General features: G+C 46.7%; 1 protein-coding gene across 1 annotated transcript in view; it reads left to right on the top strand.

Moving 5' to 3' along the window:
- SH3BGRL (SH3 domain binding glutamate rich protein like) overlaps positions 1 to 25,113 on the top strand; it is a 31,888-nt gene that overhangs the window by 3,559 nt on the left and 3,216 nt on the right. The window contains exons 2-3 of the mRNA XM_071757397.1: positions 18,584 to 18,769; positions 22,039 to 22,119. Coding sequence (XP_071613498.1) covers positions 18,584 to 18,769; positions 22,039 to 22,119 — 267 coding nt within the window. The remainder of the gene's footprint in view (positions 1 to 18,583; positions 18,770 to 22,038; positions 22,120 to 25,113) is intronic.

The following is a 25,113-nucleotide window of genomic DNA, read 5'->3' as shown; positions in this document are numbered from 1 at the left end:
GTTGTGCCAGTGAGCTGTGTGCTGGAGCAGGGAGATGCAGGGGACTGTAATTATGAAGATGAGCTGTAGGTATCAAACATGGGAATATCCAGGTGTAGTTTCTGCCCGGGAGCCTTTCAGCATGCTGTACAGCTGAGTGCACACTTTGCCTTTCTGGGAGACAGTGTGGGGGGCTACAAACCTAAAATGACAGATCCTGTTCAGAAGCACCCAAGCGTTGACTGGAGCAGGGGCTGCAGAAGCTGGGAGAGTGGTGACTGCAGACTTCTACTGGAATCCTTCAGGACAGAAAAGGAGGAGAGGCCACAGGGTAATTGGACTCTTGCTCCTGGAAGGAAAAGAACAGAAGGAGGGAAGAAGCTGAGATGCACAAATCCAGTCTGTGATTTTCTCCCTTAGCATTCAGGTATTGGATTGTTTCTCTGGGTAAGAGGTTGCCTTGGTTTTCCTGCAGCACCAGAAGCACTTGGTGTGTGTCCTCCTGCAGGCAGTTGGATTACCAGTTTTATTGATCCCGTGTGGAAAGGAGCCAGCTGTTTAAATTCTTCTCAGCCTTACTAATGTGCATTTGTTGCCAACAGCCGCACCGGGCTTGCCTACGGACTTTGTCCAAGAGAACCCCACATCTCCTTGCAAGCTCTGGGAGAGCATGGGTGAAACCTGGAGGCTGTGGCTATGGAAATGCCAGCACTGGAGATGGTGAGCTGAGCTCTCCTGTGGGCTGCTGCCAGTGCTGGGGGCTATGGAAACTGCTGCATCAAACCTCTGGTGTCCAGACTGCTCCTCAGAGCCAGGCATTTCGTGTTTGTGGTTGTCAGCCCGTGCTTCATCTCTCCAGGCTCTCTCCCCTCACTCGTTTTGATGGCTGCAGGGGTGGCTTTCCTTCCTCACCTCCTGCTGCAACTGCAGACATGGCAAAAAATGGGAGATGATCTCCAGAATCTGTGTCAGAGACCCATGCTACACATCTGGCTCACTGCTGTTTAGAGATGGGTGTAGAGAGGACAGGAAACTTCAGTTTACTTTTTTATTCCCGAAGTTAGGGATGTAGGGGGGTTCATGTTTTTGTTGTATTGTTTTGTTGCTTGGGAGAGGATCTAGGTCTTCTCCTCCCCCCCTACTAGGAAATGAAAAGGAAAGTGGCCTGTGGTCTGCAGAGTAAATGTTTTCTTGCAATTACTCTCTTGTTTTTCCCCATAGAACCCAGTAAGGCACAGGATCACTTTCTGGTGCTGCTGCTGATATAAAGCCAGTGGAAAGTCCTTTTTGGAGCCTTTGTAGCTGAGGGAGAAGAGCAACTGCGAACTGTGTGTAGCCACCAGCTCTTGTTTCTGTCTCCCAGCTCTGGGATTGCTGGTGGAGCTGCTTCATCCTTCTGAAGCAATCCCAGTGAAGTAATACATGGAGAGATAGAGATTGTACAAAAAGAACCCCTTATATTTTGCATTTAAGTCTCTCCAGAGCCTTTTTCCTCTGCTTATCACAACAAATGCAAATATTGCCATCTGCAGAGAGGCTGAGGAAAGTCTGGGAGCTTTCTGTTCTCGGTGGCTTCGAGGTTTGTGAGCAGCGTTTGCTTTGCCGTGCACAGAGCTCGGTGGTGCAGGGCTGGAGCCTGGCCCAGGGCAACCACAGCCACAGCAGGAGGGGCTTCTTGGCAGCCGGCATGTTTTTATCAGCCTGTATCTCAAGTGTGCTTTGTTCTGCAGCTCCCTTCAAGGCTGCAAATGTGTTGTCAAAGCCCGGCTGCGTGCGGTCACAGCTGGGGTGGCAGAACCCCGAGCAGTGGCAGCAAACGTTCTGGAGCTGCCGAGACATTTCCCTCGGTCCTGATGGCTCTGCCTCCCACTGCAGGGAAATCCTGATATGAATCTTTTAGAAATAGTCTTGTAATATGATGCAAGTTTAGATAAAGCCACGTAGTATGGGGAGAACAAGCTGCATCTGTAGTTTTAAAAGCAAAATCATGAGTGTGGATGTGGGTTTGGGATACTTGGCTCATTCAGTTTATATATTCTAGGTGAGAACTGAGTTGTTGGTAGGCTTGGTATTGATTTTTAAACCCGTCTCTTGTGTAAACACAATGCACATGAAGTGCTTTCTTGGATACCCAGTGTCAGCCAAACTTCTCTCAGCAAAATGGTATGAATTGTTCTGAATTAGAGCTCTCAGGGTGGAAGACAAAATACGTAACATGAGTCTTGTGAGGCAGTCAGCTAGGATGTGTTCCATCTGCCTCCTGGTTTTTGTTTCTTTAAAGCCATTGTTCAAAACCCTAGAGAAATCAAATGCTTTCTTAAAATATTACACTCAAATATTTGATAGCGGCAGAGATAAAATTTGCTGCAGTTGTTGCAATAGTTTTAATATGTCAAAATAAAAAAAAAACATTCTGCTGTGCTTAAATATAAAGAGTTTTCTGACAGCACGAGAGAGATGGTTTCCCACTTAAGGCTGGGAGAGGCTTTTTGCTGAGAATATTTGTAGATTATATACCCAGGTATGGTAATGTTTATTTTGAGATGGCGCATTGAGATTGTGTCTTCTTCATGTGCTGCTTGGGGGGAAAAAAGGCAGACTTTGGGTAGAAGCTGAATGCCATCAGCTTGCACTCACTTTGCTTGAACCCTGAACTGCTCAAGGTATGATCCCTACAGTGTTGTGTCAGTGCTAAGCACCTCTGCTTTTTTAGTAAATACTTGTAGAGTTGAGCAAGTAATTTTTCTTTTCCTTCAAGGCATTAAAGTAACACATGGAAAATTCCTAGAGAAGTCAGTGAATTGGGGGGAGTGTAACCAGGATGCCAAAACTCAGACAAATGTCAGTAAACAAACAGTGATAGATTTCATCTGTTCAAGCTCAAACAGAACTGAACTATTCCTGTATATGATAAAAAGGAGAGCTAAGGGTGCATCTGTCATAGCCAGAGATGGATGAGCTCTGCATTACCCAGCTGTTCTTCATCCAGGAAGTTCTCCAACCCCTGAGCTGCTGATCTGGCCTGATCAGTGATCTGGAAACCCAAACCAAATCACCAACGTGTATCAATATTGCCCTATTCAAGAATGTTTCTCCTCAAACAGGAAAATAGAGTGTTAGCAATGTTTGTTTAGCTCCAGTCACATTCAGGGGGGACCTTTGGTTTATGATGAAAGGATTTTAATTGTAATGCCTATCTGCTCATGTCCCAGAAAAAACTCTTTGTCCAGGAGCATGTCCTTTCCAGGGCAGCACCTCCAGCTGACTGTCAAGCCCTGATTTCTGAAATTTGGAGGTTGTAAAGGGGTTTAAGATCCCAGGAGCTAACACAAAGGGTTAACATCAAACTGTGGCCTGACTAACCTTAGTGCTTGCTGCCTGGATGCAGCTGAAGGAGTCTTTGCATCCTTCCTGATGGGCTTGGTTTCCCCAGTGAGCAGTGGCTGTGGTGATTGGAGTTCTTTAATTACCTACCTGAAGTTTAGGTTTTTTTTGGGCTCTTTTTTCCATGCATCAACACTGCCCCCTTTAAAGGTGCTCAAGCATAAAATTTTAACTACTAATTGTTGAGAGACTTAGGGTTTGACTTGCTAAGGTGTCAGAGTGAAGAAAGGAACCAAAGGCAGCAGTGGTTTTATAGAAGGATCTCAGGGAAATCTGGAAGCTACAAACTCTCTTCCTGGGCTGGACAACTTTATGTTAGTCCTTGTTAGACTTTCCCAGCTGACACGTGGCCAGGGACAGAACCAGACAAGAATCCCAGGCCTGTTGGGAGCAGAAAGCTGTGCCTCACAGTTGGGTTACCTGGAGCAGCCACTGAGCACATGAATCGTGGGGAGCTCTTCAGACTGAATCCCTGCACTCCCACTAAGTTTTGGACAAGCTTTGGCCAGGTTAATTTTTTTCCCCCATAAAGAAGCTAAGCCACTGTAGGGGGTAAAAGGAAAGGACTATTTTATTTTTTTCCTTTTGGCTTCCATACTTGATTACACACCAGTTATAGGAATCAGATAACAATCAAGACTTTGGAATGTATAGGCAGCTTTGGCAATAAGCAGAAGTGTCAAGGTCTAGGCCCAGTTATCAGGAGATACTGCAGATATGTGAGCTCTAACCTGGGAGATCTGGAAAAAAGGGGAGGTGACCAGGCTGCTGGTGAAGTGAGGTTGCAGAGTGCCACAGCTGCTTGCTGTAGCTGTCCCAGGTGGAAAAGTGGGAAGAAATAATCATTGTCCTGTGCAAGAGTGAGGTTTTAGCTCAGTGTTTAGCAAAGAGGTCTTGGAGCTGGAAGAGGTAATTCTACAAAAATATCCTATGAGTGATCATAAAGCCCCAAATGTCAGGAATTTTTGGGGTGAGAGAGGGCAAATGGAAATAAAATACCATTGTATAAGTCTGCATCTTTAATAGGCTGGAATTGTTGTCTTTAAATGATATAAAAAAGAGAGGAAGATACTAAGTAGGTGAGGTGATCTCTGTAGTGGGAAGCAGAGGATTCTGTAGCTGAGCAAGAAAGAGCTGACAAAGTAGGAAAAGTGATCAAATCAAGTCAGACCTGGGTGAAGAAATAGGAAGTGATTGTTCATAACTTTTCTTAATGTAACAAGGGGGGAGAGCAAGTGAGCCTGGCAGGTGGCAGGTTCAGAATAAATGAAGCACTTTGTTTGACAACACGGAGTTTAATGGAGAAACTCCTGCCAGAGAGCCTTGTGAATGGCAAAAAAATGCCTGAGCTCAGGAAGCAGTGAGACAAATTAAGGAGGAAAGTCTATTAAAGGCTATTACACATAATCACTACACCTCTGACTCAAAACTGCAGATTATTGGAGTCTGGGAAATGCTCACGTGGTGTGAACCTCTGCCTTCAAACTGCTGGCTTGCTCTTCCCTGGGATCTCTGGCCACTGGAGACAGGATATTAGGGTAGACAAGTGTTGGATCTGACCCAGTGAAGCTGTTCTTCTCTTCTGGGCTGAAATTTGGCTCTGCTCCTAAAACTACATTAGCATTTTGCACCGAAAAATTTGAGAACATGTCCAAGAAAAAAATGTTTAATGGAAAAGAGTAAAGAATGTAGGTGTTTGGGGTGTGTTGGTTTGGTTTTAAGTTGGTAGTTGTTGCAAGTTAAAGACTTTGGATGTTGAGGTGTAACTAGGAATTTCCTCTGAAATGTAAACAGGTTCTGTATCTGTTTTATATCCGGGCATATTAATGTGACTGAAATCTTAACCTCTCTCTGCTTTGCAAACTCAGAGATGCTGTGAGAGACTGTAGATACAAGAGGAACTTTCAGCTATGTGCCCTGCATCTGAGAGACCAGAGGGGAGGGGAAAAAGAAACAAAAGAAAAAAAGAAATAATAATTCCTCTCTTGATTTCCTTCTGAATAACTGCAGTTTGGTTCACTCTGTTTTCTCTTGGGTGGACAGGGACGTGTCAGTGAGAGCTTGCAGGAGGGAGCATGGCTGCTCTGCATGCAGCTCCTCATCAGTGTTTTTTACATCCAGAACATCAGTGTTAGGTGACAGGGACAGCAGGTGACTCCAAACCCAACAGCATTTTGCAGCATGAACAGCAGATGCTGGCATACCTCATGCTGAGACCTAGGGAATAAGGTAGGTGTATCAGGAGCCCCTGCTGCCTTAGGCATAGGTCAGAAGATGCTGGCAAAGCTCAATGTCAACAGCAAACAGGCAGCCTCTGGGGAAATAATAACACTTTTCACATAACCCCCCATTTTTATGGGCAGTGGTTTGCAGGCAGGTTCAAACAGCACATCTGTATTCACCTCCTGGGATCAACCTTTGGCTGTGTTAATGTCACCAGGAGGTTTGCCATGGACTACAGCAGGACAAGATTTTACTCCTCAGGAAATACTTAATGCCTCTCATCCCAGATCATTCCTCTGCACGTGGTGCAAATGGACTCAGAGCAGCAGCTGCAGAGCAACTGGCAGAATGGGAGAGCAGCAAAATAGCTCTTGAAATGAATTAAAAATAAATGCATCCCAAACCTTTTCACCGTGGACACGGATAGAAGTGAGGTTCAAATGAAGCTGATTTATGGATAATGGATGTAGGGTTTTAATTTTTTTTGTCCCTAGGCAGGAAATACAGTGTTTGTGAGGAGAAAGAAAAGGGGGCAGGTTTGCAAATTTACTTGTTAGTGACCTGATAATCCTGATTAAGATCTAGAAATTCTGCCCTGTAATGCAGATAAGCAAGTCTCCTGGTTCTGGTGGCTCAGTCCAATAAACTTGGGTACTTCAGCAATCTTTCTTTAAATTTCTGCCTCCTTTCATCCTATGGAAGTGCCCCAGGAGGCAGCTGTGAGAGCCTTCCTACCACTCACAGGAGACTGAGGTTTGGGTCATGGGTGCTATGAAGAGATCCAAGTAGGTCCATAAAGCTGCCTTGGGGAATGTTCCTTCCAGGAACTGCCACCTGGATAAACTCAGGAGCAGCTGGTCAGACAGCCCAGGTCTTCCATGTGATGATTTGGGACCAAAATTAGCAGCTTGGAAGGTGTCAGGGTAGCTGTCAGCTCCCACTGCCAGCCGTGGAGCATCAGGCTGGGACTGAAGAACATCAGGGGAATGAAGCTATTTTGGCTCTTTACCAGGAGAAGAGGCCTGAAGAACTCCATCTGATAGTGAATAAACAGCTGGGGGCCTTAACCTTTAAAAAATAAAATCTATGTGGATTTGCCTTAGTTTCTGATTGTGATATGCAGATGCTGGCTTGCATGGAGGCAGGAGGAAGTTACCAGTTTAGAAAAAGACAAAACCAAGATAGCACAGTGACAAAAGTGGTCTAAAAAATTTAGTGTGGGGGTTGCAAAGTGCCCTCCAGGTCATGGCTGTGTCAGTGGCCATGCCTGCCACCAGGGCTTGGGCATCATCCAGATTATGGAATGTAAGGTTGGAAGAGAGCCCAAGGGTCAGCTGGTGCAGCTCTTCAGGTTGGTTTGGTGCTGTTGGTCTGGGCTGGAAGGTGGCACTTCCCTTCTGGCTGCATCAAAGCACTGGCTAAGAGCAGCTTCCTGATGGACGGGGCCTTGCTGTGCTGGAAAATGCTCTGTTTTTTAAAATTCCTGTAAAAAAGTGACTTCAGGATGTCTCCTGAGAACTCCTCTTGAGAGCAAGCCCCCAGGCCTTGGCCTTCATGTCTTATTTGCAAGCAGAAGTTGGCCAACTCCTGTATTGCTTCAGCTACTGAAAACATTTGAAACTGCCATGTGGCCACTTCCTGGGAGGTTTCAGTTCTTCTCCCCCTTAAAGACACAGTTAAAATATTTTGGCCAGGTCTGCATTAAAATAAAGAGGGGATGTAGGGCCCCCAGGGTGACAGGGACTTGAAGTCTTACCCAGGGAAATTAACTGGTGAGAAGACTGATGCCAGTACAGACTGTTGTCCCCTGTAGTTTTAAACAGGAGTCATCAAAAAGACATTTTTTGCTAAATAATGTCTGTGGTGTATGAGTTCTTTCAGGATAGAAACTAATACAGAACAGCAGCACCTGGATTTGGCGTGGGATCCTGGTGGTTATATTCCGTTTCTTCTTAAAGTAGTTTTTTATTTAAAGCTAATAAATGCCTGGCAGTATAAAGGCAGTGAAACAACAATTAATGCTGTAAACCTTTAGGCTTGTCAGTTAATGGAGTCTCTCTGTGTGCTAAACCAGACAGGAAATAAACCTTCCTTTCATTGCAAACCACAGGAGCCTCCTGCAAATGCTTGCCCGTGCATTTAACTCCTTTCCTAACCAAAGTTCAGCTCCTGTTAGCCAAACAAACCAAAAAAATGTTTTCCCTCTCTACTCTCTTTGCTGTGCATGGCTCCTCAGGACCACCATAAATCCACAGATTTTGGGAAAATCATTACAACAGCAGCTGTGTCAGTGAAGCCCCTGAACTGGAAGCTTCTGCTGAGCTGTCTGTGGTGTGTGGTAATCCCAGGCTCTTTCCTCAAGCTGCTTCCCCAGGAAATATTGGCCAAGTGCTGTGCAGGCCATGGAGCTGGGAGGTGGCAGGAGGTGGGAGCTGTGCTGTTTGAGCTGACACAACACCACAGCCACCTCTGTGTAGTTGCTGCCAACATCACATGGACAACTGAGACCTGTCCTGGAGCCCTCTATGAAAATGGAGATAAGAGGAATAATGTTTGCTTTCAGAGAGGGACTGGCTGGAAAAAAAACCAGGCTCAGAACCTGACAGTGGTGTTGGGATCCAGACTTTCAGGACTGAAGTCCTTTTGAAAGGTTCTAGAGCAGGCAGTCAGGGTCTCAGTCTCAAATGCCTTCCACTTCTGTTTTTCTCAGCCATGTTGAGAACTTCAGAACATCTAGAAATTTATCATGGTCCTGGAAGTTCTGTGGCTCACATGATCCTGAACCTGTTGATGACTCTTTTCTGTGTGGAATTGTGTTATGGTCAGGGCATGGAGCCTGACTGTGGGGCTGGGCTGTGGTGTGTTTGATACTGGTTGTAGAAAGAGCCAGAAATGATCTCTAAGCCAAACAAAGTAATTGAGCAGTGATTTGGAAAAAAAAATAAATTATTGCTGCCAACTAACAGCTTTAGGAAAGGAAGCTCTGAGGGGTGAAATTGTCCAAGGAGTCTGTGACAGAGTTAGCTTAGACTTAAAAACTTGGTTTTTTTAACTCCCATATAGCAAAAGCTTCCGTTTCCCAAAACTTTTTCATGCCTCAGATAAGAGAGCAGAGTGAGGTGCTGGGGCTGGAGGGACACCAGGAGGAGAGGTGTTGCTGGAGCCTGCCCTCTGCTCAGCTCCTCTCCCAGTTGCCCATGGAGCACCCCAGGCCTGAAGGAAGGAAGCAGATCCCTTTTGGCACAGCTCACCCGGCTGGCACTGCCTGGAAAAAGGGACACAGAGTGGTGGCAGGGAGCCCCCTGATGGGTGATGGGGGGGTGCAGCTGGTGGCTGTGGGGCTGCTCCAGGTCCGGGGTGTGGTGGTTGGACATTTCCCAGTGGGAATGGAGGAGTTTCAGGCACTTGGTACCAGCACCGAGCCCGAGGGTGGCATTGGGGGGCAAGTGGGAAGAGGTTGCAGGAGGTTTCTTGCAGCTCAGTCCTCTGCCCTCCCAGCAGACAGCTGTGAACACCACCGGTGATTAATGAGGGAAATTCGGGAGCCGTGCCAACAGGTTTGTTGTCAGAGTGCTGCTTTCCTGCAGCAAACCTTGCTCGGATAGGAGGAGTCGCTTGAGCTGCTCTGGCTGATCCATCACGAGTTCATTCCAGCCCCCGGGGCAGTTTTTGTTGAGCAGGCGTTGGGCTTTGTGCTTTCTTCTCCCAGGTAGAGAAACCTTGGAAGCCTGGTGCTGCCTGCAGGGCACTGCAGCCTCTACTTCCCTCCTTTGTCAGCTTTCCCCAGCATCAGGAGTGATGGGAGTTTTATCCTGGCTCTCGGGAAAAGTGGATCTCTCCGATTTTCCTTAACCCTTCTCAGAGTTGGGATGCAGGGAAGCCCAGCCTGCTGCCAAGCTCCACAGCTGCTGCAGAGAGCAACTGCCTGGAGTAAAGGAGGAGTTGGTGTTCTGCTGCTGCTTGTGCTTTGTTGGGGATAACCCAGATAATGGAGCCTGTATTCCAGCCCTAGGAAGCTGTCTCTCTGTTGGTTTTGGACCAGCCCAGTAGTTTTCAGGCTTATGAAAGTCAAATGCCACGAAATTGGCTTAGAAAATTGCCAAGGGTCAGATTTATTTTGTATTGTAAGGGGGGTGTTTGCCCCCTGATTGTGGTGGGTCTGGGGGTCGGTGGGGTGGTTACAGCTTTGGCTTTGCATCACATCAGTGTTTCTGTGCCTCCTCATCTAAAGCAAGATAAGAGGAGGCTTAGGTCTGGAAGCTTGATTTTTTTGCAAGATCCGTTTATTTTGGCTGCCTTCAATAGTGTAGTCATAAAAGAAACTAGAAAACAAATAACCCTGAGATGGGAGTTATTTGCACTTGCAAATCCTTCCTGATGCTGAATGGAGCAGAGGCCTGAGACAGGAGCAGCTCGAGGCCGTGGTTAGAGACAGTATTGCTGGGGAGAGGCAGTCCTGCATCCCCTGGTTCCCTCCCAGCCCTGTGCCTTTCCCTGTGGTGGCACAAATGTCTCCTTCTCAGCAAGGTGAGCTGGCTTGAACCCCCGACTGGAGGAGTTTCTCCATCTTTGACCTCCATGCACCCACCCCAAGTCATGCAGACGCTGGTGTGAGAAGGGGCCAGCACATGCTCAGACAGCAGCCTTTGGAGCTCAAGAACGTGCCTGTCCATACCCCTAATTCACCCAGCTGGAATGTACATGGGCTGTTCTTCCCTGTGATGAGCTGTTCTTCCCTGGTGGTCCCTCTGGTGGTTCCTCAGAGGAGGAGGTGAGGTTGGAGCAGCCTGGGCTGAGTCCCTGCATCTGGAGGATGGGCAGGGTTTGATGTTTGGGGGAGCTGGGGGTCAAGCTGGTGCCCAGAGACACCAGGCTGCTTCAGGAGCAAAGTTCCTCCTTAATCCAGCAGGGCTCCCTGGGGGGCTGATGGCAGAAATCCGGTGAAGGTAGGAGGGAATTCTGCTTCTCCTGCCTCCTCCTGGAGCCCCGGGGTCCTGGAGCAGAGCACTGAGGGGTAGTCAGCCAGCCCGTTGTTAGATCAAGCTCAGCTCCTTGGTTTTGAGAGGGGACACGTGTAAATCTGACACCTCCTGAAAGGCAAAACACCTCACCCAGTGCTCAGCAGTTGGAAACATTATTTGCATTCAGTGTTTTTTTCCCTGCTCTGGCTGTTAGGTTGGCTCCAAAAAAGAACTGAGCGAGGTTTGGTGCCTCTTCTAGCAACAGCTCTGGTGCTGCCATCCCCTTCTTTTGACTTCTTGAGGTTTAACTCCTCCCCTGCCCCTCTGCTGGGAATCTTGTGTGTGGAAATGCAGAGTGGAAGAAGTCTTGCTTCTACCCCATAAGCAAATGTCTTTATTTTTTGATTGATGAGGGAAGCAGTATCTTAAAATCCTGGATTAAGATCTCTGAAAAAGAAAGTTTTGACTGTGTAGATATTGTTTGCTTTTGAGACCCAGACAAATAATCCTGCTGGGCATCTCTGTCACTTTTCACAGAGCTTTAAAAAAAAGAAAAATTCCAAACAAACAAAAGCTAAACTCTGGATGGGATCTGTGTTTGCAGAAGGGACTGATGGTTCCCCACAGGCTCTGTTCATCAGCCAGTGCAGTACCCTGCTCAGGGGTATTGTGATAAAACCTTGAAATAATGTGGGTTTTTTTGATTACTTCTGGACTTTTAACAGGTCATGGCTGCTCTGGAGAAGAGCCTTGGCACCCTGACTTCTGCCTAACTTTGTTTTGGCAATAGAGGTTTGGGCTTTTTTTTTTTTTTATTTTAAGCACTTTACAGAATTGATAGAAGCACCTAAAGCAAACAGTAGAAGAATGTTTAATTTTTTTTTTTTTTAATGTGAGAACACAGATATCCTGGCCACAGGCATGTTGCATCTGATCTGCATGGCCATCCAGAATGCTCCTGTGAGTTTTTTGCTTGTGGCTGAGCTGGGCTCTTGAGCAAAACAAGGAGGATGCTGCTGATATGGTACAGGAGCCTTATCATGCCAGGAAAAGCTAAATGAGTGACTGAAAAAAAATAAATACTGGGGAGCAGCCAGTAAGGAGGAGAGGTAAAGGAGCATGCACATTGTCCCCATCCTTTCCTTGAAGCCAAAAGAGAAAGATTTGCAGAATTTGATGGCTCTAGTAGGAAAAGAGGTGTGTTTTCAGCTGACACAAAACCATCTTGATGTACTGGGACAAAATCTGGAGTATATTAAATGGTACTTTTACATGTTGTCTGTAGGTGTTCTGTGGGATGTTCTGTGTTAGACCTGGTAGGAGCACAACAAGTCCTTGAGGAGCAGGTATGAAAGGATGGACTCACCCCCTCCATTCCCTCCCTGCTTGGATATTAATTATTAAGAGCAGAATTTGAGGAAAGCTGTGATAATATGTTGATCTTTAGGGTGTCTTCATAGAAAGTAAACTTCAAACACATTGAAAAAAAATCAAACCTTCATTAGGCAGTGCTGCTACTGCTGGCTGCCAGAAGCTGGGAAGATATAAATAAGGAAATGTTACTTGTCCTCATACTTGACTAATGGGTAAAGGAATCTGCTTTTGGCCACTGCTGGAGAAAAGTAGCTCAACAGACATTCAGTGTCATGTGGCAAGCCAGTTCTGACCTATTTATGGCCTTTTAGTGTCTTTCTTATTAAAATTTGACTGTAATAGAGCTTCAGTAGGCTTGGCCATCTTGCATGGCTGGCAGAAGAGCAGCATCATTCAGCAGTCTTGCTGCAGCATTGACCTCCAGTCCTGTGCTTCAGTGGAAGAGTCCATACCACTGGAGTCCAAGTATTTTTCACTTCCTATCATGCAGCATTATAAAGATGAACTTCTTATAGATCTGCTGCTGTCAATTGCTCATGTGGTTATGCCCCCAGCATGATTAAGGGGCTACTCAGCCTCAAGTTTTGTTGGCAGGTGGCTGCTTTGTCAGGTACCAAGTGACAGCCCCTCCAAATCACCACACAGTGTAGCTGCAAAGAGCCTTTGGCATCCTCTTTCTCAGCAGTTGTTTTTCCATTGTCACTAGGAGCCAAACCTCCACTGGGGATCTTTTTTTTTTTTTTTTTTTTTTTTCTGTCTGTGTCAAAGTGTAAATAAAAGTGAGTGGGTGCTGAGTCTGTAAGAGCCTTGGGCTATGTTGAGAATCCCAATCCCCAGGTCTTTAGTAGCCAGAGGTGAAATCAACCTTTATGTTTGGTTCTTCTGGTAGGAAAAAACCTGTTGAACTCACTTTTGGGTTGGGTTTTGTTGGTGAGGGGCTGAACATTTTTTAGCCTTTGGGTGCTGAGTGTGCTTACAATGGCATTATAATCCATAAGGGAAGCTTTACTTTTTCTTCCCACAAATCAGCTTTTCCATTTATGTAACTTTCTGCAGTTTCTGGAGTGGGTTGTGGTCTTGTTTTAGACTTTGTCCTTTGTTCCAGCCATATCCTTGGCTTGTGCTGCAAAGCCTGATCTGTGGTGTGGTACCTTGTCCCTGGATAATACCCCACTGCAGGCAGCCCATGTGCTTCCAGACCTGGTGCAACCTCCAGGTTATGATGCAAAAAGCTTTTACAAGCCTGGATTTCCCCCCAGCTCTGCTCTGAGTGGTAGATTTGTAGCCTTTCAGCCCAGGACTTTTTCCTGCTTTTAAAAAGTGTCTTCCAGAACCTCACATGAGGAATGGGAATGGAGTTGGTGCTCTCTCCTCTTCCCTCCTGGCCTGGCACAGTGTGCCCAGGGTTGGTGGGTGGCAAGAACCATGGCCAAATAAACAAATTTTTAAGCTGCTGGGGGGCAAACCACAGCAAGGATACATGTTGGTATGCCAGCAGCTTTCCCAAAAGGCCCTGGAGGGAGAGAGTAAGTACATATGGAGCCCATCTGGCTGCTGCCTAATTTCTTCAAAAAAAAAAACCAAAACCCCAAAAAAGCAGCACAAGTACAGTGTGAGCTTTTCCAGCCTTCTGTGTTTGATTTAGGTCACATAAGTTCACGGTGGTTTGGCTCTATTTGTCCTCAGTCTCATGCCTCACAGACAGGAGGGAGAATGATGGGGTTACTACATGTAAAGCTGGGCTGAAAATATCCAGAACAAAGAAGTGGTTTGAGTTCTGTAATGATAATTACCCAGACCTAAAAATAGGTAAATGTTCTACCCAGCAGAGAGAAGGAAAAGTGAGGCAAGAATCTCTGGGAGGCTCCTCAGAGACAGCAGCAAAGCTGAGATCAAGCAGCTCGTAGCTGTAGGTACCTACAAGTGTCCCACTCCTTGGCCACCATTCTCAGGAGCTGGTGGCCCCCAGCACCACCAGAACTGGCACCTCTTAATTTTAAGGTAATATAGGGGAGGAAACACCATTCTGGCTTGTTCATACAAATAAAAACAACAGAAAAATTGGCCTTTTGGGTGTTACGATAAAACCAGAGAAAACTCTGGGGAAGCCCAGGGCCAGGCCTGTTTGGAGGTGGTTTATTGAAGTGTTCTGGGGATGGAGACCAAGCTTAGGGGCCTCTCAGGAATCTGTGACATCTAAATGCCCAGCTGAGCTGCTTTGTTGCTTCACCCCTACCAATTATGTTGGTTGGTTGGTTGGTTTTTGTTTGGTTTTTTTTTTTTTTTTTTTTTTCCCAGTGAGTAAAGATTGGGAGTAAAAGAAAAGAACGAAACTTTGGAAACACGGAGGGTGAAATGATGCAGGATTTTCTAGCAAGTTTTCTGCCCACTTTGGTATTCAAGCTCCATTTCTGGTGGACTGCCACTTGTTGGCCAAGTAGCTCAGCTCTTGGCAGCTGTGACGTGGTTTCTCCTCCATTCCTGATGTCATCCACTGGTGGGAGTTTGAGCACTAAATTTAACTTCTGGTGTGTATTCAAGCAAGAGACTCTACTTGTTCATAATTTTAAACTGTTCATTTTCATAATGTTATTCTGTGCATATGCTGGGTTGAAAGTGTTGTGTTTCATGGTTGGCTTGGAACTGGAAAGGCAGAGAATCTTGATACACAAGGAGATTTTTTTGGGAAAAAAAAAAAACTGCTGGAAGAATCAGTCTCTTAAGGTTTGTGTAGGTTTTGTGTGCAGGAGGTGACACCTTGGTGGTGAGGTTGCCCTGAACCACCAGCCACTTGCCATAGATTTCTGTCTCTGGGTCATAACCAAGTGCCAACAGATTCCACTTGGTTCAGTCTTTCCCTTCAGTGTTACCTTAGGAATTTCAGCACACAGGATAACATTCCCACTCACCTGGGTGCTTTGAGCTGCTTTTCCCACCAGAGTGCCCTGGGAAGCTCTGGGGGTGAAGCCACCTCTGAGGCCAACGTTCCCCCAAGCAGGGTAGTGCTGAGCTCCAGCAGGATGCAGCCTTTCCCCCTGGAAATCCCAACTCCTCCCATCCCTCTGTCTCCATCCCATCTCCACCCCTTCCTCTCTCCATCCTTCCCTTTTCCTCACTCCCATCCCACCCGCAGCCTCTCACAGGTGGCTCCCCATCCCTGCCCTTGATTTCTCTGCTCTTCTGGTCTTTTCATGGCCATCCACAAGTCCTCCTGCCCCTCCAGTGCTGGTTTGTCAGCTCCATCCTCACATTCCCAGCTCCCCATCCTGCAAAACGTGTCAGGAACACTCAGGATAAACAAGGATTTGGTCTTTGCCAGCTGTGGGGAGCTGCAGCTCCTGGGCCAAAATAGCTTCAGACGCGAGGGCTGCTTGCGTAGGATGAGGTGTGGGATCTGGAAAGGAGCTGCATGGTGTCCGTACCTCATTTAGACAACTGGGAGAGAGGATTGCGTTTTTTTTTTTTGGAATTAAGTGTTGACATGTACATCCTGAAGAAAGGCTCCTTTTCCCAAACATGGGCAGCAGGAACCATCTCCCAGGCTCTTGTCCTGAGGAGAGCGTCTGCCCTTTCGAGTAAGACAAAATCCCCTGAAGCGGGCGGCTCCTGCTCTATTTTAAGCACTTCCCTCCCAGTGGATTCCACTGCAGGAGATTAATAAAAGTTTTCTAAATAAAATCCCATAAAATAACACAATCTGGTAGCTTGGTGTCTGTTCTGCCATGTTTCTCTGGAGCATTGGAGGCTTTTGTGTCAGTGATTTTTACGATGATCGGAAAACTTATCTGAGGAGCTGAGGGAAAGAAATCACCTCTTTAGCTTCCAACTTGCTTTTTAAATTTGGCCAGAAAACCGAGATTTCAAGCTAATATTACTCATGCATCAACACCAACTCTTTGCTTTTCTTTCCAGCTCTCTGGAGAATTACCTCCTTTGACCACAGATGGACTGAGAGAGTTCAGCTTCCACACGCTGCCTTTTCTAGCAGGAAAAATATCACATTTCCAGCTTTGCAAGATCTTCATAAGCAAGCAGAGAGGGTTATCTGCTGCAATAGTCCTTTGGTCATGAGCTTGGGATCCATATGTAGCTGAAAAAACAACCCAGACACTGTCCTTGCTCCGTGAAGTTGGGAGAAGGAGTGAAAATAGGCAAAGTGGCAGTGTATAGAGAGGTGGTTTCCATACATGTGTCTGAGAGGAAACCTGCATTTAAGTCCTTCATATGAAATAATGGCAACATTGGGTGGTCAGGGACATCTTCATGTTGAGGAGCACCTTAATGGCTGAGGTAGTCCAGCTCCATCAGCCTGGGTGCTGCAGGAAGCACTGGGCATGTGGATTCTGCCCTGGAAGGGTCTGTGCTGGAGACCAAACTGAGATGCTGTGAGGATGTGTGTATGGTTAAGGAGGCAAACTAATAGAAAAATGATTTAAAAAATAAAGAGAGGTCTCAAGAGATCAAAATGCTAATTGCTGTGTAACTCAGAGTTCTTGTTTTGGGTGGCAGAGTGTATGGTTTAATAGTACATTGGGAAAAAACTTTTTTTTTTTTTAAACTATAGTGCCTCAGTGTATTGTCACTAAGCAGCAGGTTTTGGAATAAGTTAAGGCTAAAAAAAACCTATCTGGAACTGCAGTTCTAAAGTGGTGGGAAGTGGTTAATTAATATACAACTAGTTTTCTTGGAAAAAAAATTACATTTATTCCCAGGTCAGTGTGTTGCCTTAGATACTGACCCTAGGCAGAGGGGGTTACAATTACCAAGACCTTTCCCTTATTTTACTCCCACAGAATAGTTCTGAAGGAAGTGCTCACTTTTGCTTTTTATTTTCTCTGAGCTGTGTGTCATGAGGGAGAAAAACTTCCCCAGACTGCTCCCTCCTGCTGAGACTCCTGTTGTTAAAGGCAGGTGAAGAAATCTCTTACCTGCTGAGGGATGTTTTGTGACACAGCCTGCAACACAAATCGTTTCCTCGGGGTGGCATTGGCTTGTCCATTTTCAGTTATTTTTAGCTGTGATGAAAACCAGCTGATGGCCAGCAATGTTCTGCTGTCTGAGGGTACAGGGCTACCTGGTGGTTGGGTTTGCCAGCTCAGCTGCTGACTTTTGAGGAGGAATTGTCTTGGGTTTTGCAAGCCCTTGGGCTGGCAGCTTCTTTTATCTCCCTCAGGAGAGCAGGGCTGGTCCCTTTGCACTGAGCTGAGATAGAGGCAGATTTATTTATCCAGGTTTTGTTTTTCCTTTTGTTAAATCACCCCGCCCAAGGTTCCTTTGGCCTGGTTCCCTCTGGGCCATGGTGGTGCAGCCAAGACCCCAGAGGAGCTGCAAAAGGATGAGTTGATGGATGCTGCAGGACTCCAAGCATCTTTTTCAGCTCTGCTCACCCACACCCCTCCCCACACTAACACCTCACACTCTCCTGAGGCTCAGGGTCCAGCTCCATGCCTGGGGGTGTGAGCCAGGGGTGCAGGCTCCATATTTAGCTCTCAGCTGGCTGTGCCCTGCCCTCGGGAGACTGCTGGAGCTGCCTGGTTTCCCCTGGCCGTATATGGAGAGGCTGCTCGGGGGAGCTGACCTGAATTAGAAGCAGTGCAACATCTGTATGAGATGGTGCTTGTGTTGCTCTGAGCTAATTAGCTTAAAGCCAGGCCTTGGACTGGCTTTGTAGCCAAGAGAGTAATTTGAAAAGAACAGATATCCTATTAAATCCCATTTAAAAAAACAAAACAAAAAAATGTTTGCCAGGATGTGCATGGTTATGATTTCCTTTATAGTGGTAAAGTTGTGCAGAGGAAGAGCAGAGCATAAGCAGAGGACCTCTCTATCAGGAAGTCAGTAACTTCTATTTGACAGTAATAAACACCACCTTTCCCAGAAGAAGCCAGCACTGCACAATCCTGCTTTTCACTGGGGTGTTGGACACAGGGGCTGGGCAGCATCAGGGGTGGGATCTCACCCAGCCTGTGCAGTCAACCCCCCCAAGACCACTTCTTCAGACCAGCAAGGACTGGGGGTGTCACAGCTCTCCAGAGACCATACCTGCCCCTACAAAACCCCACAGCAGAGCAGAAGAGGGGATGGATTCTTTTTTTTCCCCAAAGAAACACAAGCCAAATTTTTTTGGATTTTACTGGTACTGATGACTTCATGTGATCTCTGTCAAGAAGTGCCTGCAGGGAGGTGTGTGGCCTCATGAGGAGGACAAAAACCTGGACTCTGGGGAGGATGGGTTCAGCCTTGTTCTTCCAGGGGCATGAAAGAAGAAAGTTGTACCTCAGATGTCCCTCCAGCAAACTTGACTGTACCTGAAAAAATTCAGTGCCCTGAATTCCTTGTCAGGGCTGGAGAACACAGCCAGCCCCTGCGAGGGCACTGCTCACACCTTTGCTTCTGGTTGGAAACCTTTAAGGTTCACAACACTCCCATGTGCACAGGGACAGTGACTTTAGATTTCAGCCTCTTCATTTAGATAGGAGCCAAGTCAAGGCTCAGAGATCTGACTCTTTTAGAAGCTACTTTATTATTCTCAGAATTTTCTTATTGCTTCCATTTTCACCCCCTTGTTTCCACATTGAGATGTATTATCAGGAAGAGACGGTCTGACGGAGCTTCTTTGCTTTCTCTCCCCTCCCCACCCCCACTTTCCTCTTTTGTAACAGATCAAAAAGCAGCAGCAAGACGTCCTAGGTTTCTTGGAAGCCAACAAAATCGAGTTTGAGGAGAAGGACATTGCTGCCAACGAGGAGAATCGGAAATGGATGCGGGAGAACGTCCCCGAGGAGAGCCGCCCGGCCAGTGGGAACCCTCTGCCACCCCGGCTCTTCAACGACAGCCGCTACCTCGGGGTAAGAGGGACAGCTCCCCAGCTCCAGCTCTCCTTCTCCCAGCCCTCTCTGCACTCTGTGCTTTGCAAGAAGGGACTTGGCCAGCTGTAGGTTCCAGTGTGCAGGGTGAAGGGTGTGGAAGGTGTTGGGTGTTCACTCCGCTTCTTGAATATTCTCGGAGAGGAGAGATATTTCAGTTTTGCCACAGAGGAGATGTTAAAAGCTGGACTTCCGGATCATAGAATCATAGAATAACAGTTTGGAAGGGACCTCAAGGATCATCTAGCCCAACCCTTTTAATATTATTGTTCACAGGATATGTCTCAATTCAGAGAATCATAGAATCTTTCAGGTTGGAGAAGAACCTTGGACAACCATTGTCCCTATTCTGTAAAGTTCTCCCCTCAACACCACAACCAAATGGCCCTTAAATTCATTGCATTACTTACTGGAATGAGCCTACCACCACCTTGCAGTGCACACATGATTTTTTACCCCTTCTTATGCCTCTGAAAGGTTACAGGTTTTTGATTCTGATGTCCCCTGGGATTGTGAACTCACCATTCACAGAAACCTGTCACTGTTGCTTCAGCCTTGTGTTCTGGAGCAACTTCAGAGATCTGTCCTGGCTTCATGGGCTTTGCCAATATATGTAGATTTCAGATTGCTCTGTAACCTGTTCATCTTCCAGAATAAGTGTGTTCATCTGCATATGTCTGCCATGACCATAAATCAGTTTTCTTATCCATCTTGGGATCAGTTTTTTGTGTACTGCTTGCAGAACGTTGTGCTCCACTTACTCCAGTGCCCTGAACAGATAAAAACTTGTGTTGCAAATATGATTCCTACTTGTAATTATTTCAATGCTTGATCAAAAGTAAGTTGCCCTCCAGCACTTCTACTCAGCAGACCATGCTTGAATGATTATTAGATTAAGTGTTAATTTTATTTTTAAAGCTTAATATCTTCTGAAAAGGGCTCATAGTCTGCATTCCTCCAGTGCTGTGCATTGGTTTCTAAGTTGTTTTGCAGTCTGGTCCTGACCTGTGAAGTCTGTAAGTCAGAATCTGCCAGTTCTGGACCTTTGTGAGGTGATTCTGTGGCTAATGAAAGAAATTATTCTCATTGTGCCAGGATTTTTTTTTCATGCTTGTAATAAAAGCAGAACTTGAAACAATATCCACAGTGAGCTTGTGTACCATTTGGCTTTTCAAAATTTTTACTGACTGTGGCTGTGACATGGAAAGAGGTTGGTTTGGAGTGATCAATAGTTGTCTGCAGCTGGAAGCTGGGAAGGGGGCAGTCACAGAGAGCTGGAAATCTCTGTTCAGTTTTGCTTTAAAAACAAACAAAAAATAGAGTAAATATTTTTGTACCGGGAGGAAGTTCTAATTGCAACAGTGTCACCCTTCTCCCTTGGTGTTCCTGTGCATTAGGGATACCAAGAGTTCACTGGGCACTTGTCCTTTCTCAGTGAACTGTTGCCAAGTTTCTGCTGCAGCTGTGCACAGCAGGATGGGGCTTTCCTCTGCAGCACGGTGGGACAGGAGGAGGAAAAGCTGCAGGCACCCTGGTCTGGGTGCTTGCTTGTCAGAAATGCTTCCAGTGGCCCCCCAGCTGCCACCCGTGGCAGTTGTTCCTGCCCTTATTTTGGGGAGAGAGATGCTTCAGAGCAGCTGTGGGTTTATTTCATCCCCTGAATTTTGATTGGTGTCACTTGGAACTTTGGGCCAATGTGTGCAGCTGGGTTCAGGTTACTCCAGCTTAGCTTCCAGGAAGGGAAAAGTTAATTCCGTGTCCACATACTTGAGTCTCTTTATGTCTTTATCTGATCCACCTCAAGCACAACCTTCCCTGTGTGTTGCAGCTTTTCTGGCAGGGGGATCAGCAAACTGAGTTTCCTTGGCCTGTGCAGAGCAGAGAGGCTGTAACTGGAGCTGCTGTGCAGGCTGGCCTGAGCCCTGCTCCTCAGCCCCAGGCATTCCTTTCCTGGTAGATGCTTCGAAGCAGGCTGCTGGACTATGCACTGGCAAGATAAACACCCCCTTTGTTATCAAGCATCCCCAGCACTGTCAACAGAAAGGCTTCAGGGAGGATTTAACATCATCAAACACATTTTTATCAAGCCAGCACCCCAATGCTACACGTACAATAATTTGACATCCTGGATCTCTAGGCTGTCTGAATCCTCTGCTCCCTCTACTTCTCTTCCAGCTGCAATGGGCTCTTCTCAGAGCTGCCTCTGCTCTGCTGTTTTCAAACAGCTTTTGTTATTTCTTAGGCTTTTGCTTACCAGACAGACAGGCAGAGAAGCAGCACTCCCTCCCTGACTTCAGCCCCAGCCTGAGCCTGCTCCCAGCTGCTGCCCTGCCTTGCTTTCCTCAGCCAGGGCATCAAAACATGCCCCAGGAAAGCTGGAGGAAGCTGGGACTGTTGCTTCAGTTAAAAAGGGAGAGAGGGAAAGTCATCAGAAAGTCATCAGACAGATATGTGCTGAGTTTGGAGATGGGAGGGAGGGAAGAATGTGGTAACTGGGACAACGGGGGGGACTTGAACAAACCTCCTGGGTCCATTTGGCAACTGCTGTTGCTGAGCCACGAGGTGGGCTTTGTGCCTGCTCTTCCTAACTGAGCAGACAACTAAGCTGGGGTGTTTGTCCAGCACTGAATTCTGCCTCACCTGTAAAAAAGGGCAGAGAAGGAAGCAGCATTTCATTGGGTTCACCTTCATTTTCCTGGGAGGTGGCTGGGTGAATGTTCAGAGCAGCTGCAGTGCACTCTGTGTGCAGCCAACAGTCCCACCTGATTTTCCTTCATTTGGATCAACTGTTCATGAATGGGAAGCATGATAGGGAAGGATGCACTCTCAGTTTATCAGTTAAATTTAAACTTTCAGCAGGTGTAAGGGTTGCACAGCTGCCATTACTGATCAGTAGTTGGTAGCAGTGTTTCTGATGACGGTGCCTGCTCCTGTGGGAGGGACATCCCTGCCAGAGCAGGCTGCCCCTCTGGGGGACACCTCACAGCAGCATCTTGTTTTCTGCAGATATTGCAAATTCCTGACACAGATACTGGAACTCCCAGCTCACCACTTTCCAGACAGCACCAGCCCTGTGCTATCGCTGCTAACAGTAAATACCTGGGACCATGCTCAGAAGTTTTCATTTACCCACAGGAAAGGGTTTGCTCGGGGTGGGCTGGGCTGGGGAACACACCAAACTGAGCTGTGCTCCTTGCTAACAATTCATCCTTGTGTCTTTTATCTCCCCCTCCCTGGCTCCTGGGGTGCAGGACTACGAAGCTTTCTTCGAAGCTCGCGAGAACAACGCTGTCTACGCCTTCTTAGGCTTGACTGCCCCACCTGGTTCAAAGGTAGGTGTGTACCTCCCTCACAGTAAACCACCACCTGTGTTTTACACCTTGTTTTTCTCTGCTCACAGTCGTGTCTTTTTACCTGTTCTGTGGTTGCTCCAGTCAATCCACCCATTGTTGCTATGTGCTGGTTTATTTGGAGGATGCTGTGCTATCTTCTAGCAGAAAATCTCAGTGTTGAGTACAGATGCTCTTTTGGTATCCTCACTGCAGAGATACCTGACTCTTTCTTAAGTCAATGGAAAAGCTTTTGTGGCTTTAGAAAGAAGAGCTGGGTGAAGTTCTTCACTAGTAATAATTGTCTCTTGCCACTGGAATTATTTTTGTTGTACTGTCTGGGAGCCAGGTGGAAGAATAGTTCATATTTGCACTGAAGAAGGCACAAGATGTCTAGATGGAAAAAAATTGCTACAAACCCAAAGAATTATTTCAGTTCAGTGAAGAAACAATTCATGTGAGGTTTTGATGAGATTTTTGTACTAGAGCATACCTTGAAACCAGAGTCCTTGTTTTTAAAATAATGTTCTCTTGCTTCGGAGAGATTTTTTCCTTCAGCTCATTATCTGAAGCCTTATTTTCCTTTGCCAATTACAAACTGGGTTGCTGCTTTGTGGATGCATTGGGCTGGAATTCTCCTTTTGATTTTGATAGGATAGGACAAGCTGCTTTATACGTTTCATTTGACAGCAGCAGGATCCTCCAGGTCACTTCCAGCTTTCGTGTTCCGATGGATAAACACGCAGCTTCCTTTCAACTTTATTCATGTAGGAGTTAAAGGTCAGGCTGTGCACAGCACTAAGAGACCTAATTTTAAAGGTGGATGGTGATCTGTCAGGGGTGATCATTACAAATTGTGGGTCAGACTGAAGCAGTTTTGGGAGCCAGATTCATTTCTGGCAGTTTCACTGATGTGGGTAGGGTAGTGAGGTAAAACAGCCTGGTACAGAGACCTGCAGAGAGGGAAAGCAGTGATACGTGCCCAGCTGCACACACTAAGTCTTGTTTCAGTTTTTTGGAACATCTGCACAAAAAGTCCTGCACAAAAGAGTGTGCAGGGTGGAGCCAAGGAGGGAGAAGGCAGCCCTGAGACCACAGGATGCAGGAAAGCCTGAACCTGTTCCCCACAGCCCAGGTCTGGGAAGGGCAGTGGAGCTGAAGAGCAGTCACTGCTGTCAGGAATCGGATCATCTGTCTCTGTAACCTTTATGAACATCACTGCTTGTTTATCCTGCCAGACTGCAGAAGCAGCCTGCACAGCTATCAGTTGCTCTGATGCTCTCCTCAGCTAAGGGAAAAGGTGAGTTTTAAAAAGGAGGAACATAATGCAGTGCTGCTCTGCTGCAGCACAGAGAGATGCAAATCAAACCTTTGCCCAAGTGACCTCGTACCCAGCGAGTTCTGCTGTGCTCTGACTTCTGGTTTCCATCCTGCAATTACATGATGTCAAGTCAGGCTGATTGCCTGCTACCAAGGAGGAGAAACTGATTTGTAGATGCTGAAATTGGCATTTAGGGCATAGCTGACTGCAGCCTGGCTGTGATCTCATAGTTAATGACTTTACCTCTGCCTGTGTTGCTGCATCAAATAGAAAGAACCTGAGATCTACCTGTGTGCAATTGCACAGAGATGACCTTGACATCAAACCTCATTAAATGTCACCAGGAGAGATTTGGAGAGTGGCTTGATTCTGGACACAAAGGTCCAATGTTAATGCTGAACAAGAGGCTCAGAAGTGAGCATGGGAAATGCAAATAACTGTTTAGTGAGCCCTGGTGCATTGGTTTGTGCTTTGGGCACTCAGTGTGTAAATGACTGACAAACCCCGGGGAAGGGGAGCCAATCAGTTTGTCTTAAATATCCCTTCTTCTTCCCTTACTTATTGAAGGGCTGAGAGCATGCTCAGGGAGGGGGCTTGAGGGAGAAATAAGAAAAAGTGTGAAAGGGCAATAATGTCAGATCTGAAAAGCTGAGCCAGGTAACCTGCAGGACCAAGCCCAAGGAAGTGGAGTTCGACCTTCAAGACAAACAGGGTAGCATGTTCTTGGAGTTATTTGTACCCTCTTCTCTGGAGATAAGGGAAATACCTCTGCAGCTTATCACTGCCTGTTTTGAAGATAAATGCTTTGTCCTGCATTTTCTATCAGAAAAATAACACAAGACCAAGCTAATGTGACTTCAGTAGTGGCATTGTTCTAAAGCCAGGGAACCATCTCCTCTTTGTCGTGACTCAAAGAAGCACTCACCTTTTAGAGAATATCAAACATCCTTTTTTCTTTTTCTTTTCCCCAGGCTTTGTAGTCCTCTCTAACCTTTCCTTCACTCTTCACCTGCCTTTTCTACCCTGCTGCCCTTGCATGAGCAGCCTGGGTGCTGTGGCCTGGCTCTGGGTGCTGTGACCTTCTGGCTCTGGGTGCTGTGACCTCCTGGCCCTGCTCTCTGCCCCATGACAGAGGAAGGAGCAGCACAGACCTGAGCTGCTGTCCCAGCAGGGCTGTTCCCACGCCCTGGAGTTAAAAGGCAGCAGGATGGAGAAGTGCTTGGGCTGGGAGCCAGGAAAACCCCAGTGATCCACCACGGCTGAGATAAGGGAGATATTCCTGGTACTTCCTGCCCCCTGGGCTGGGCTCACCCCCTGCGTCCTCACTCTTAAAGACTTCTGCTTGGTCTTTCCTCCTCTTGTTCTTTATTTGTTTAGCATCCTGGCTCAGGTTCACAATGATGTTGTTGTCTTCAGTATTTTTCTGCAAACAAAAGCCAAAGCAAACAACTCTGTTAACATAAAAGCTGAGTTTAGCCAATGTCAAACTTTTTCCTTTAAAAAGCCAAAAGCCACGCTGTCCACCCTGCAGTGCTGCTGGGAGTGCTCTGGGTCTGGGTTTTCAGGCCATCTTGCTGCTAACAGGTAATGAAATTAATCTTCAGTCCAAAGGACACTTGTAGAAACCATCAACTGAATGAAGTGACTTTTGTATTTTTTCTCTTGTCCTTCTGTTC

Source organism: Heliangelus exortis, chromosome 14, assembly GCF_036169615.1.
Source record: "Heliangelus exortis chromosome 14, bHelExo1.hap1, whole genome shotgun sequence".
NCBI lineage: Eukaryota > Metazoa > Chordata > Aves > Apodiformes > Trochilidae > Heliangelus > Heliangelus exortis.
The sequence above is the reverse complement of the archived record's forward strand: the minus strand, read 5'-3'. Positions and strand labels throughout refer to the sequence as shown.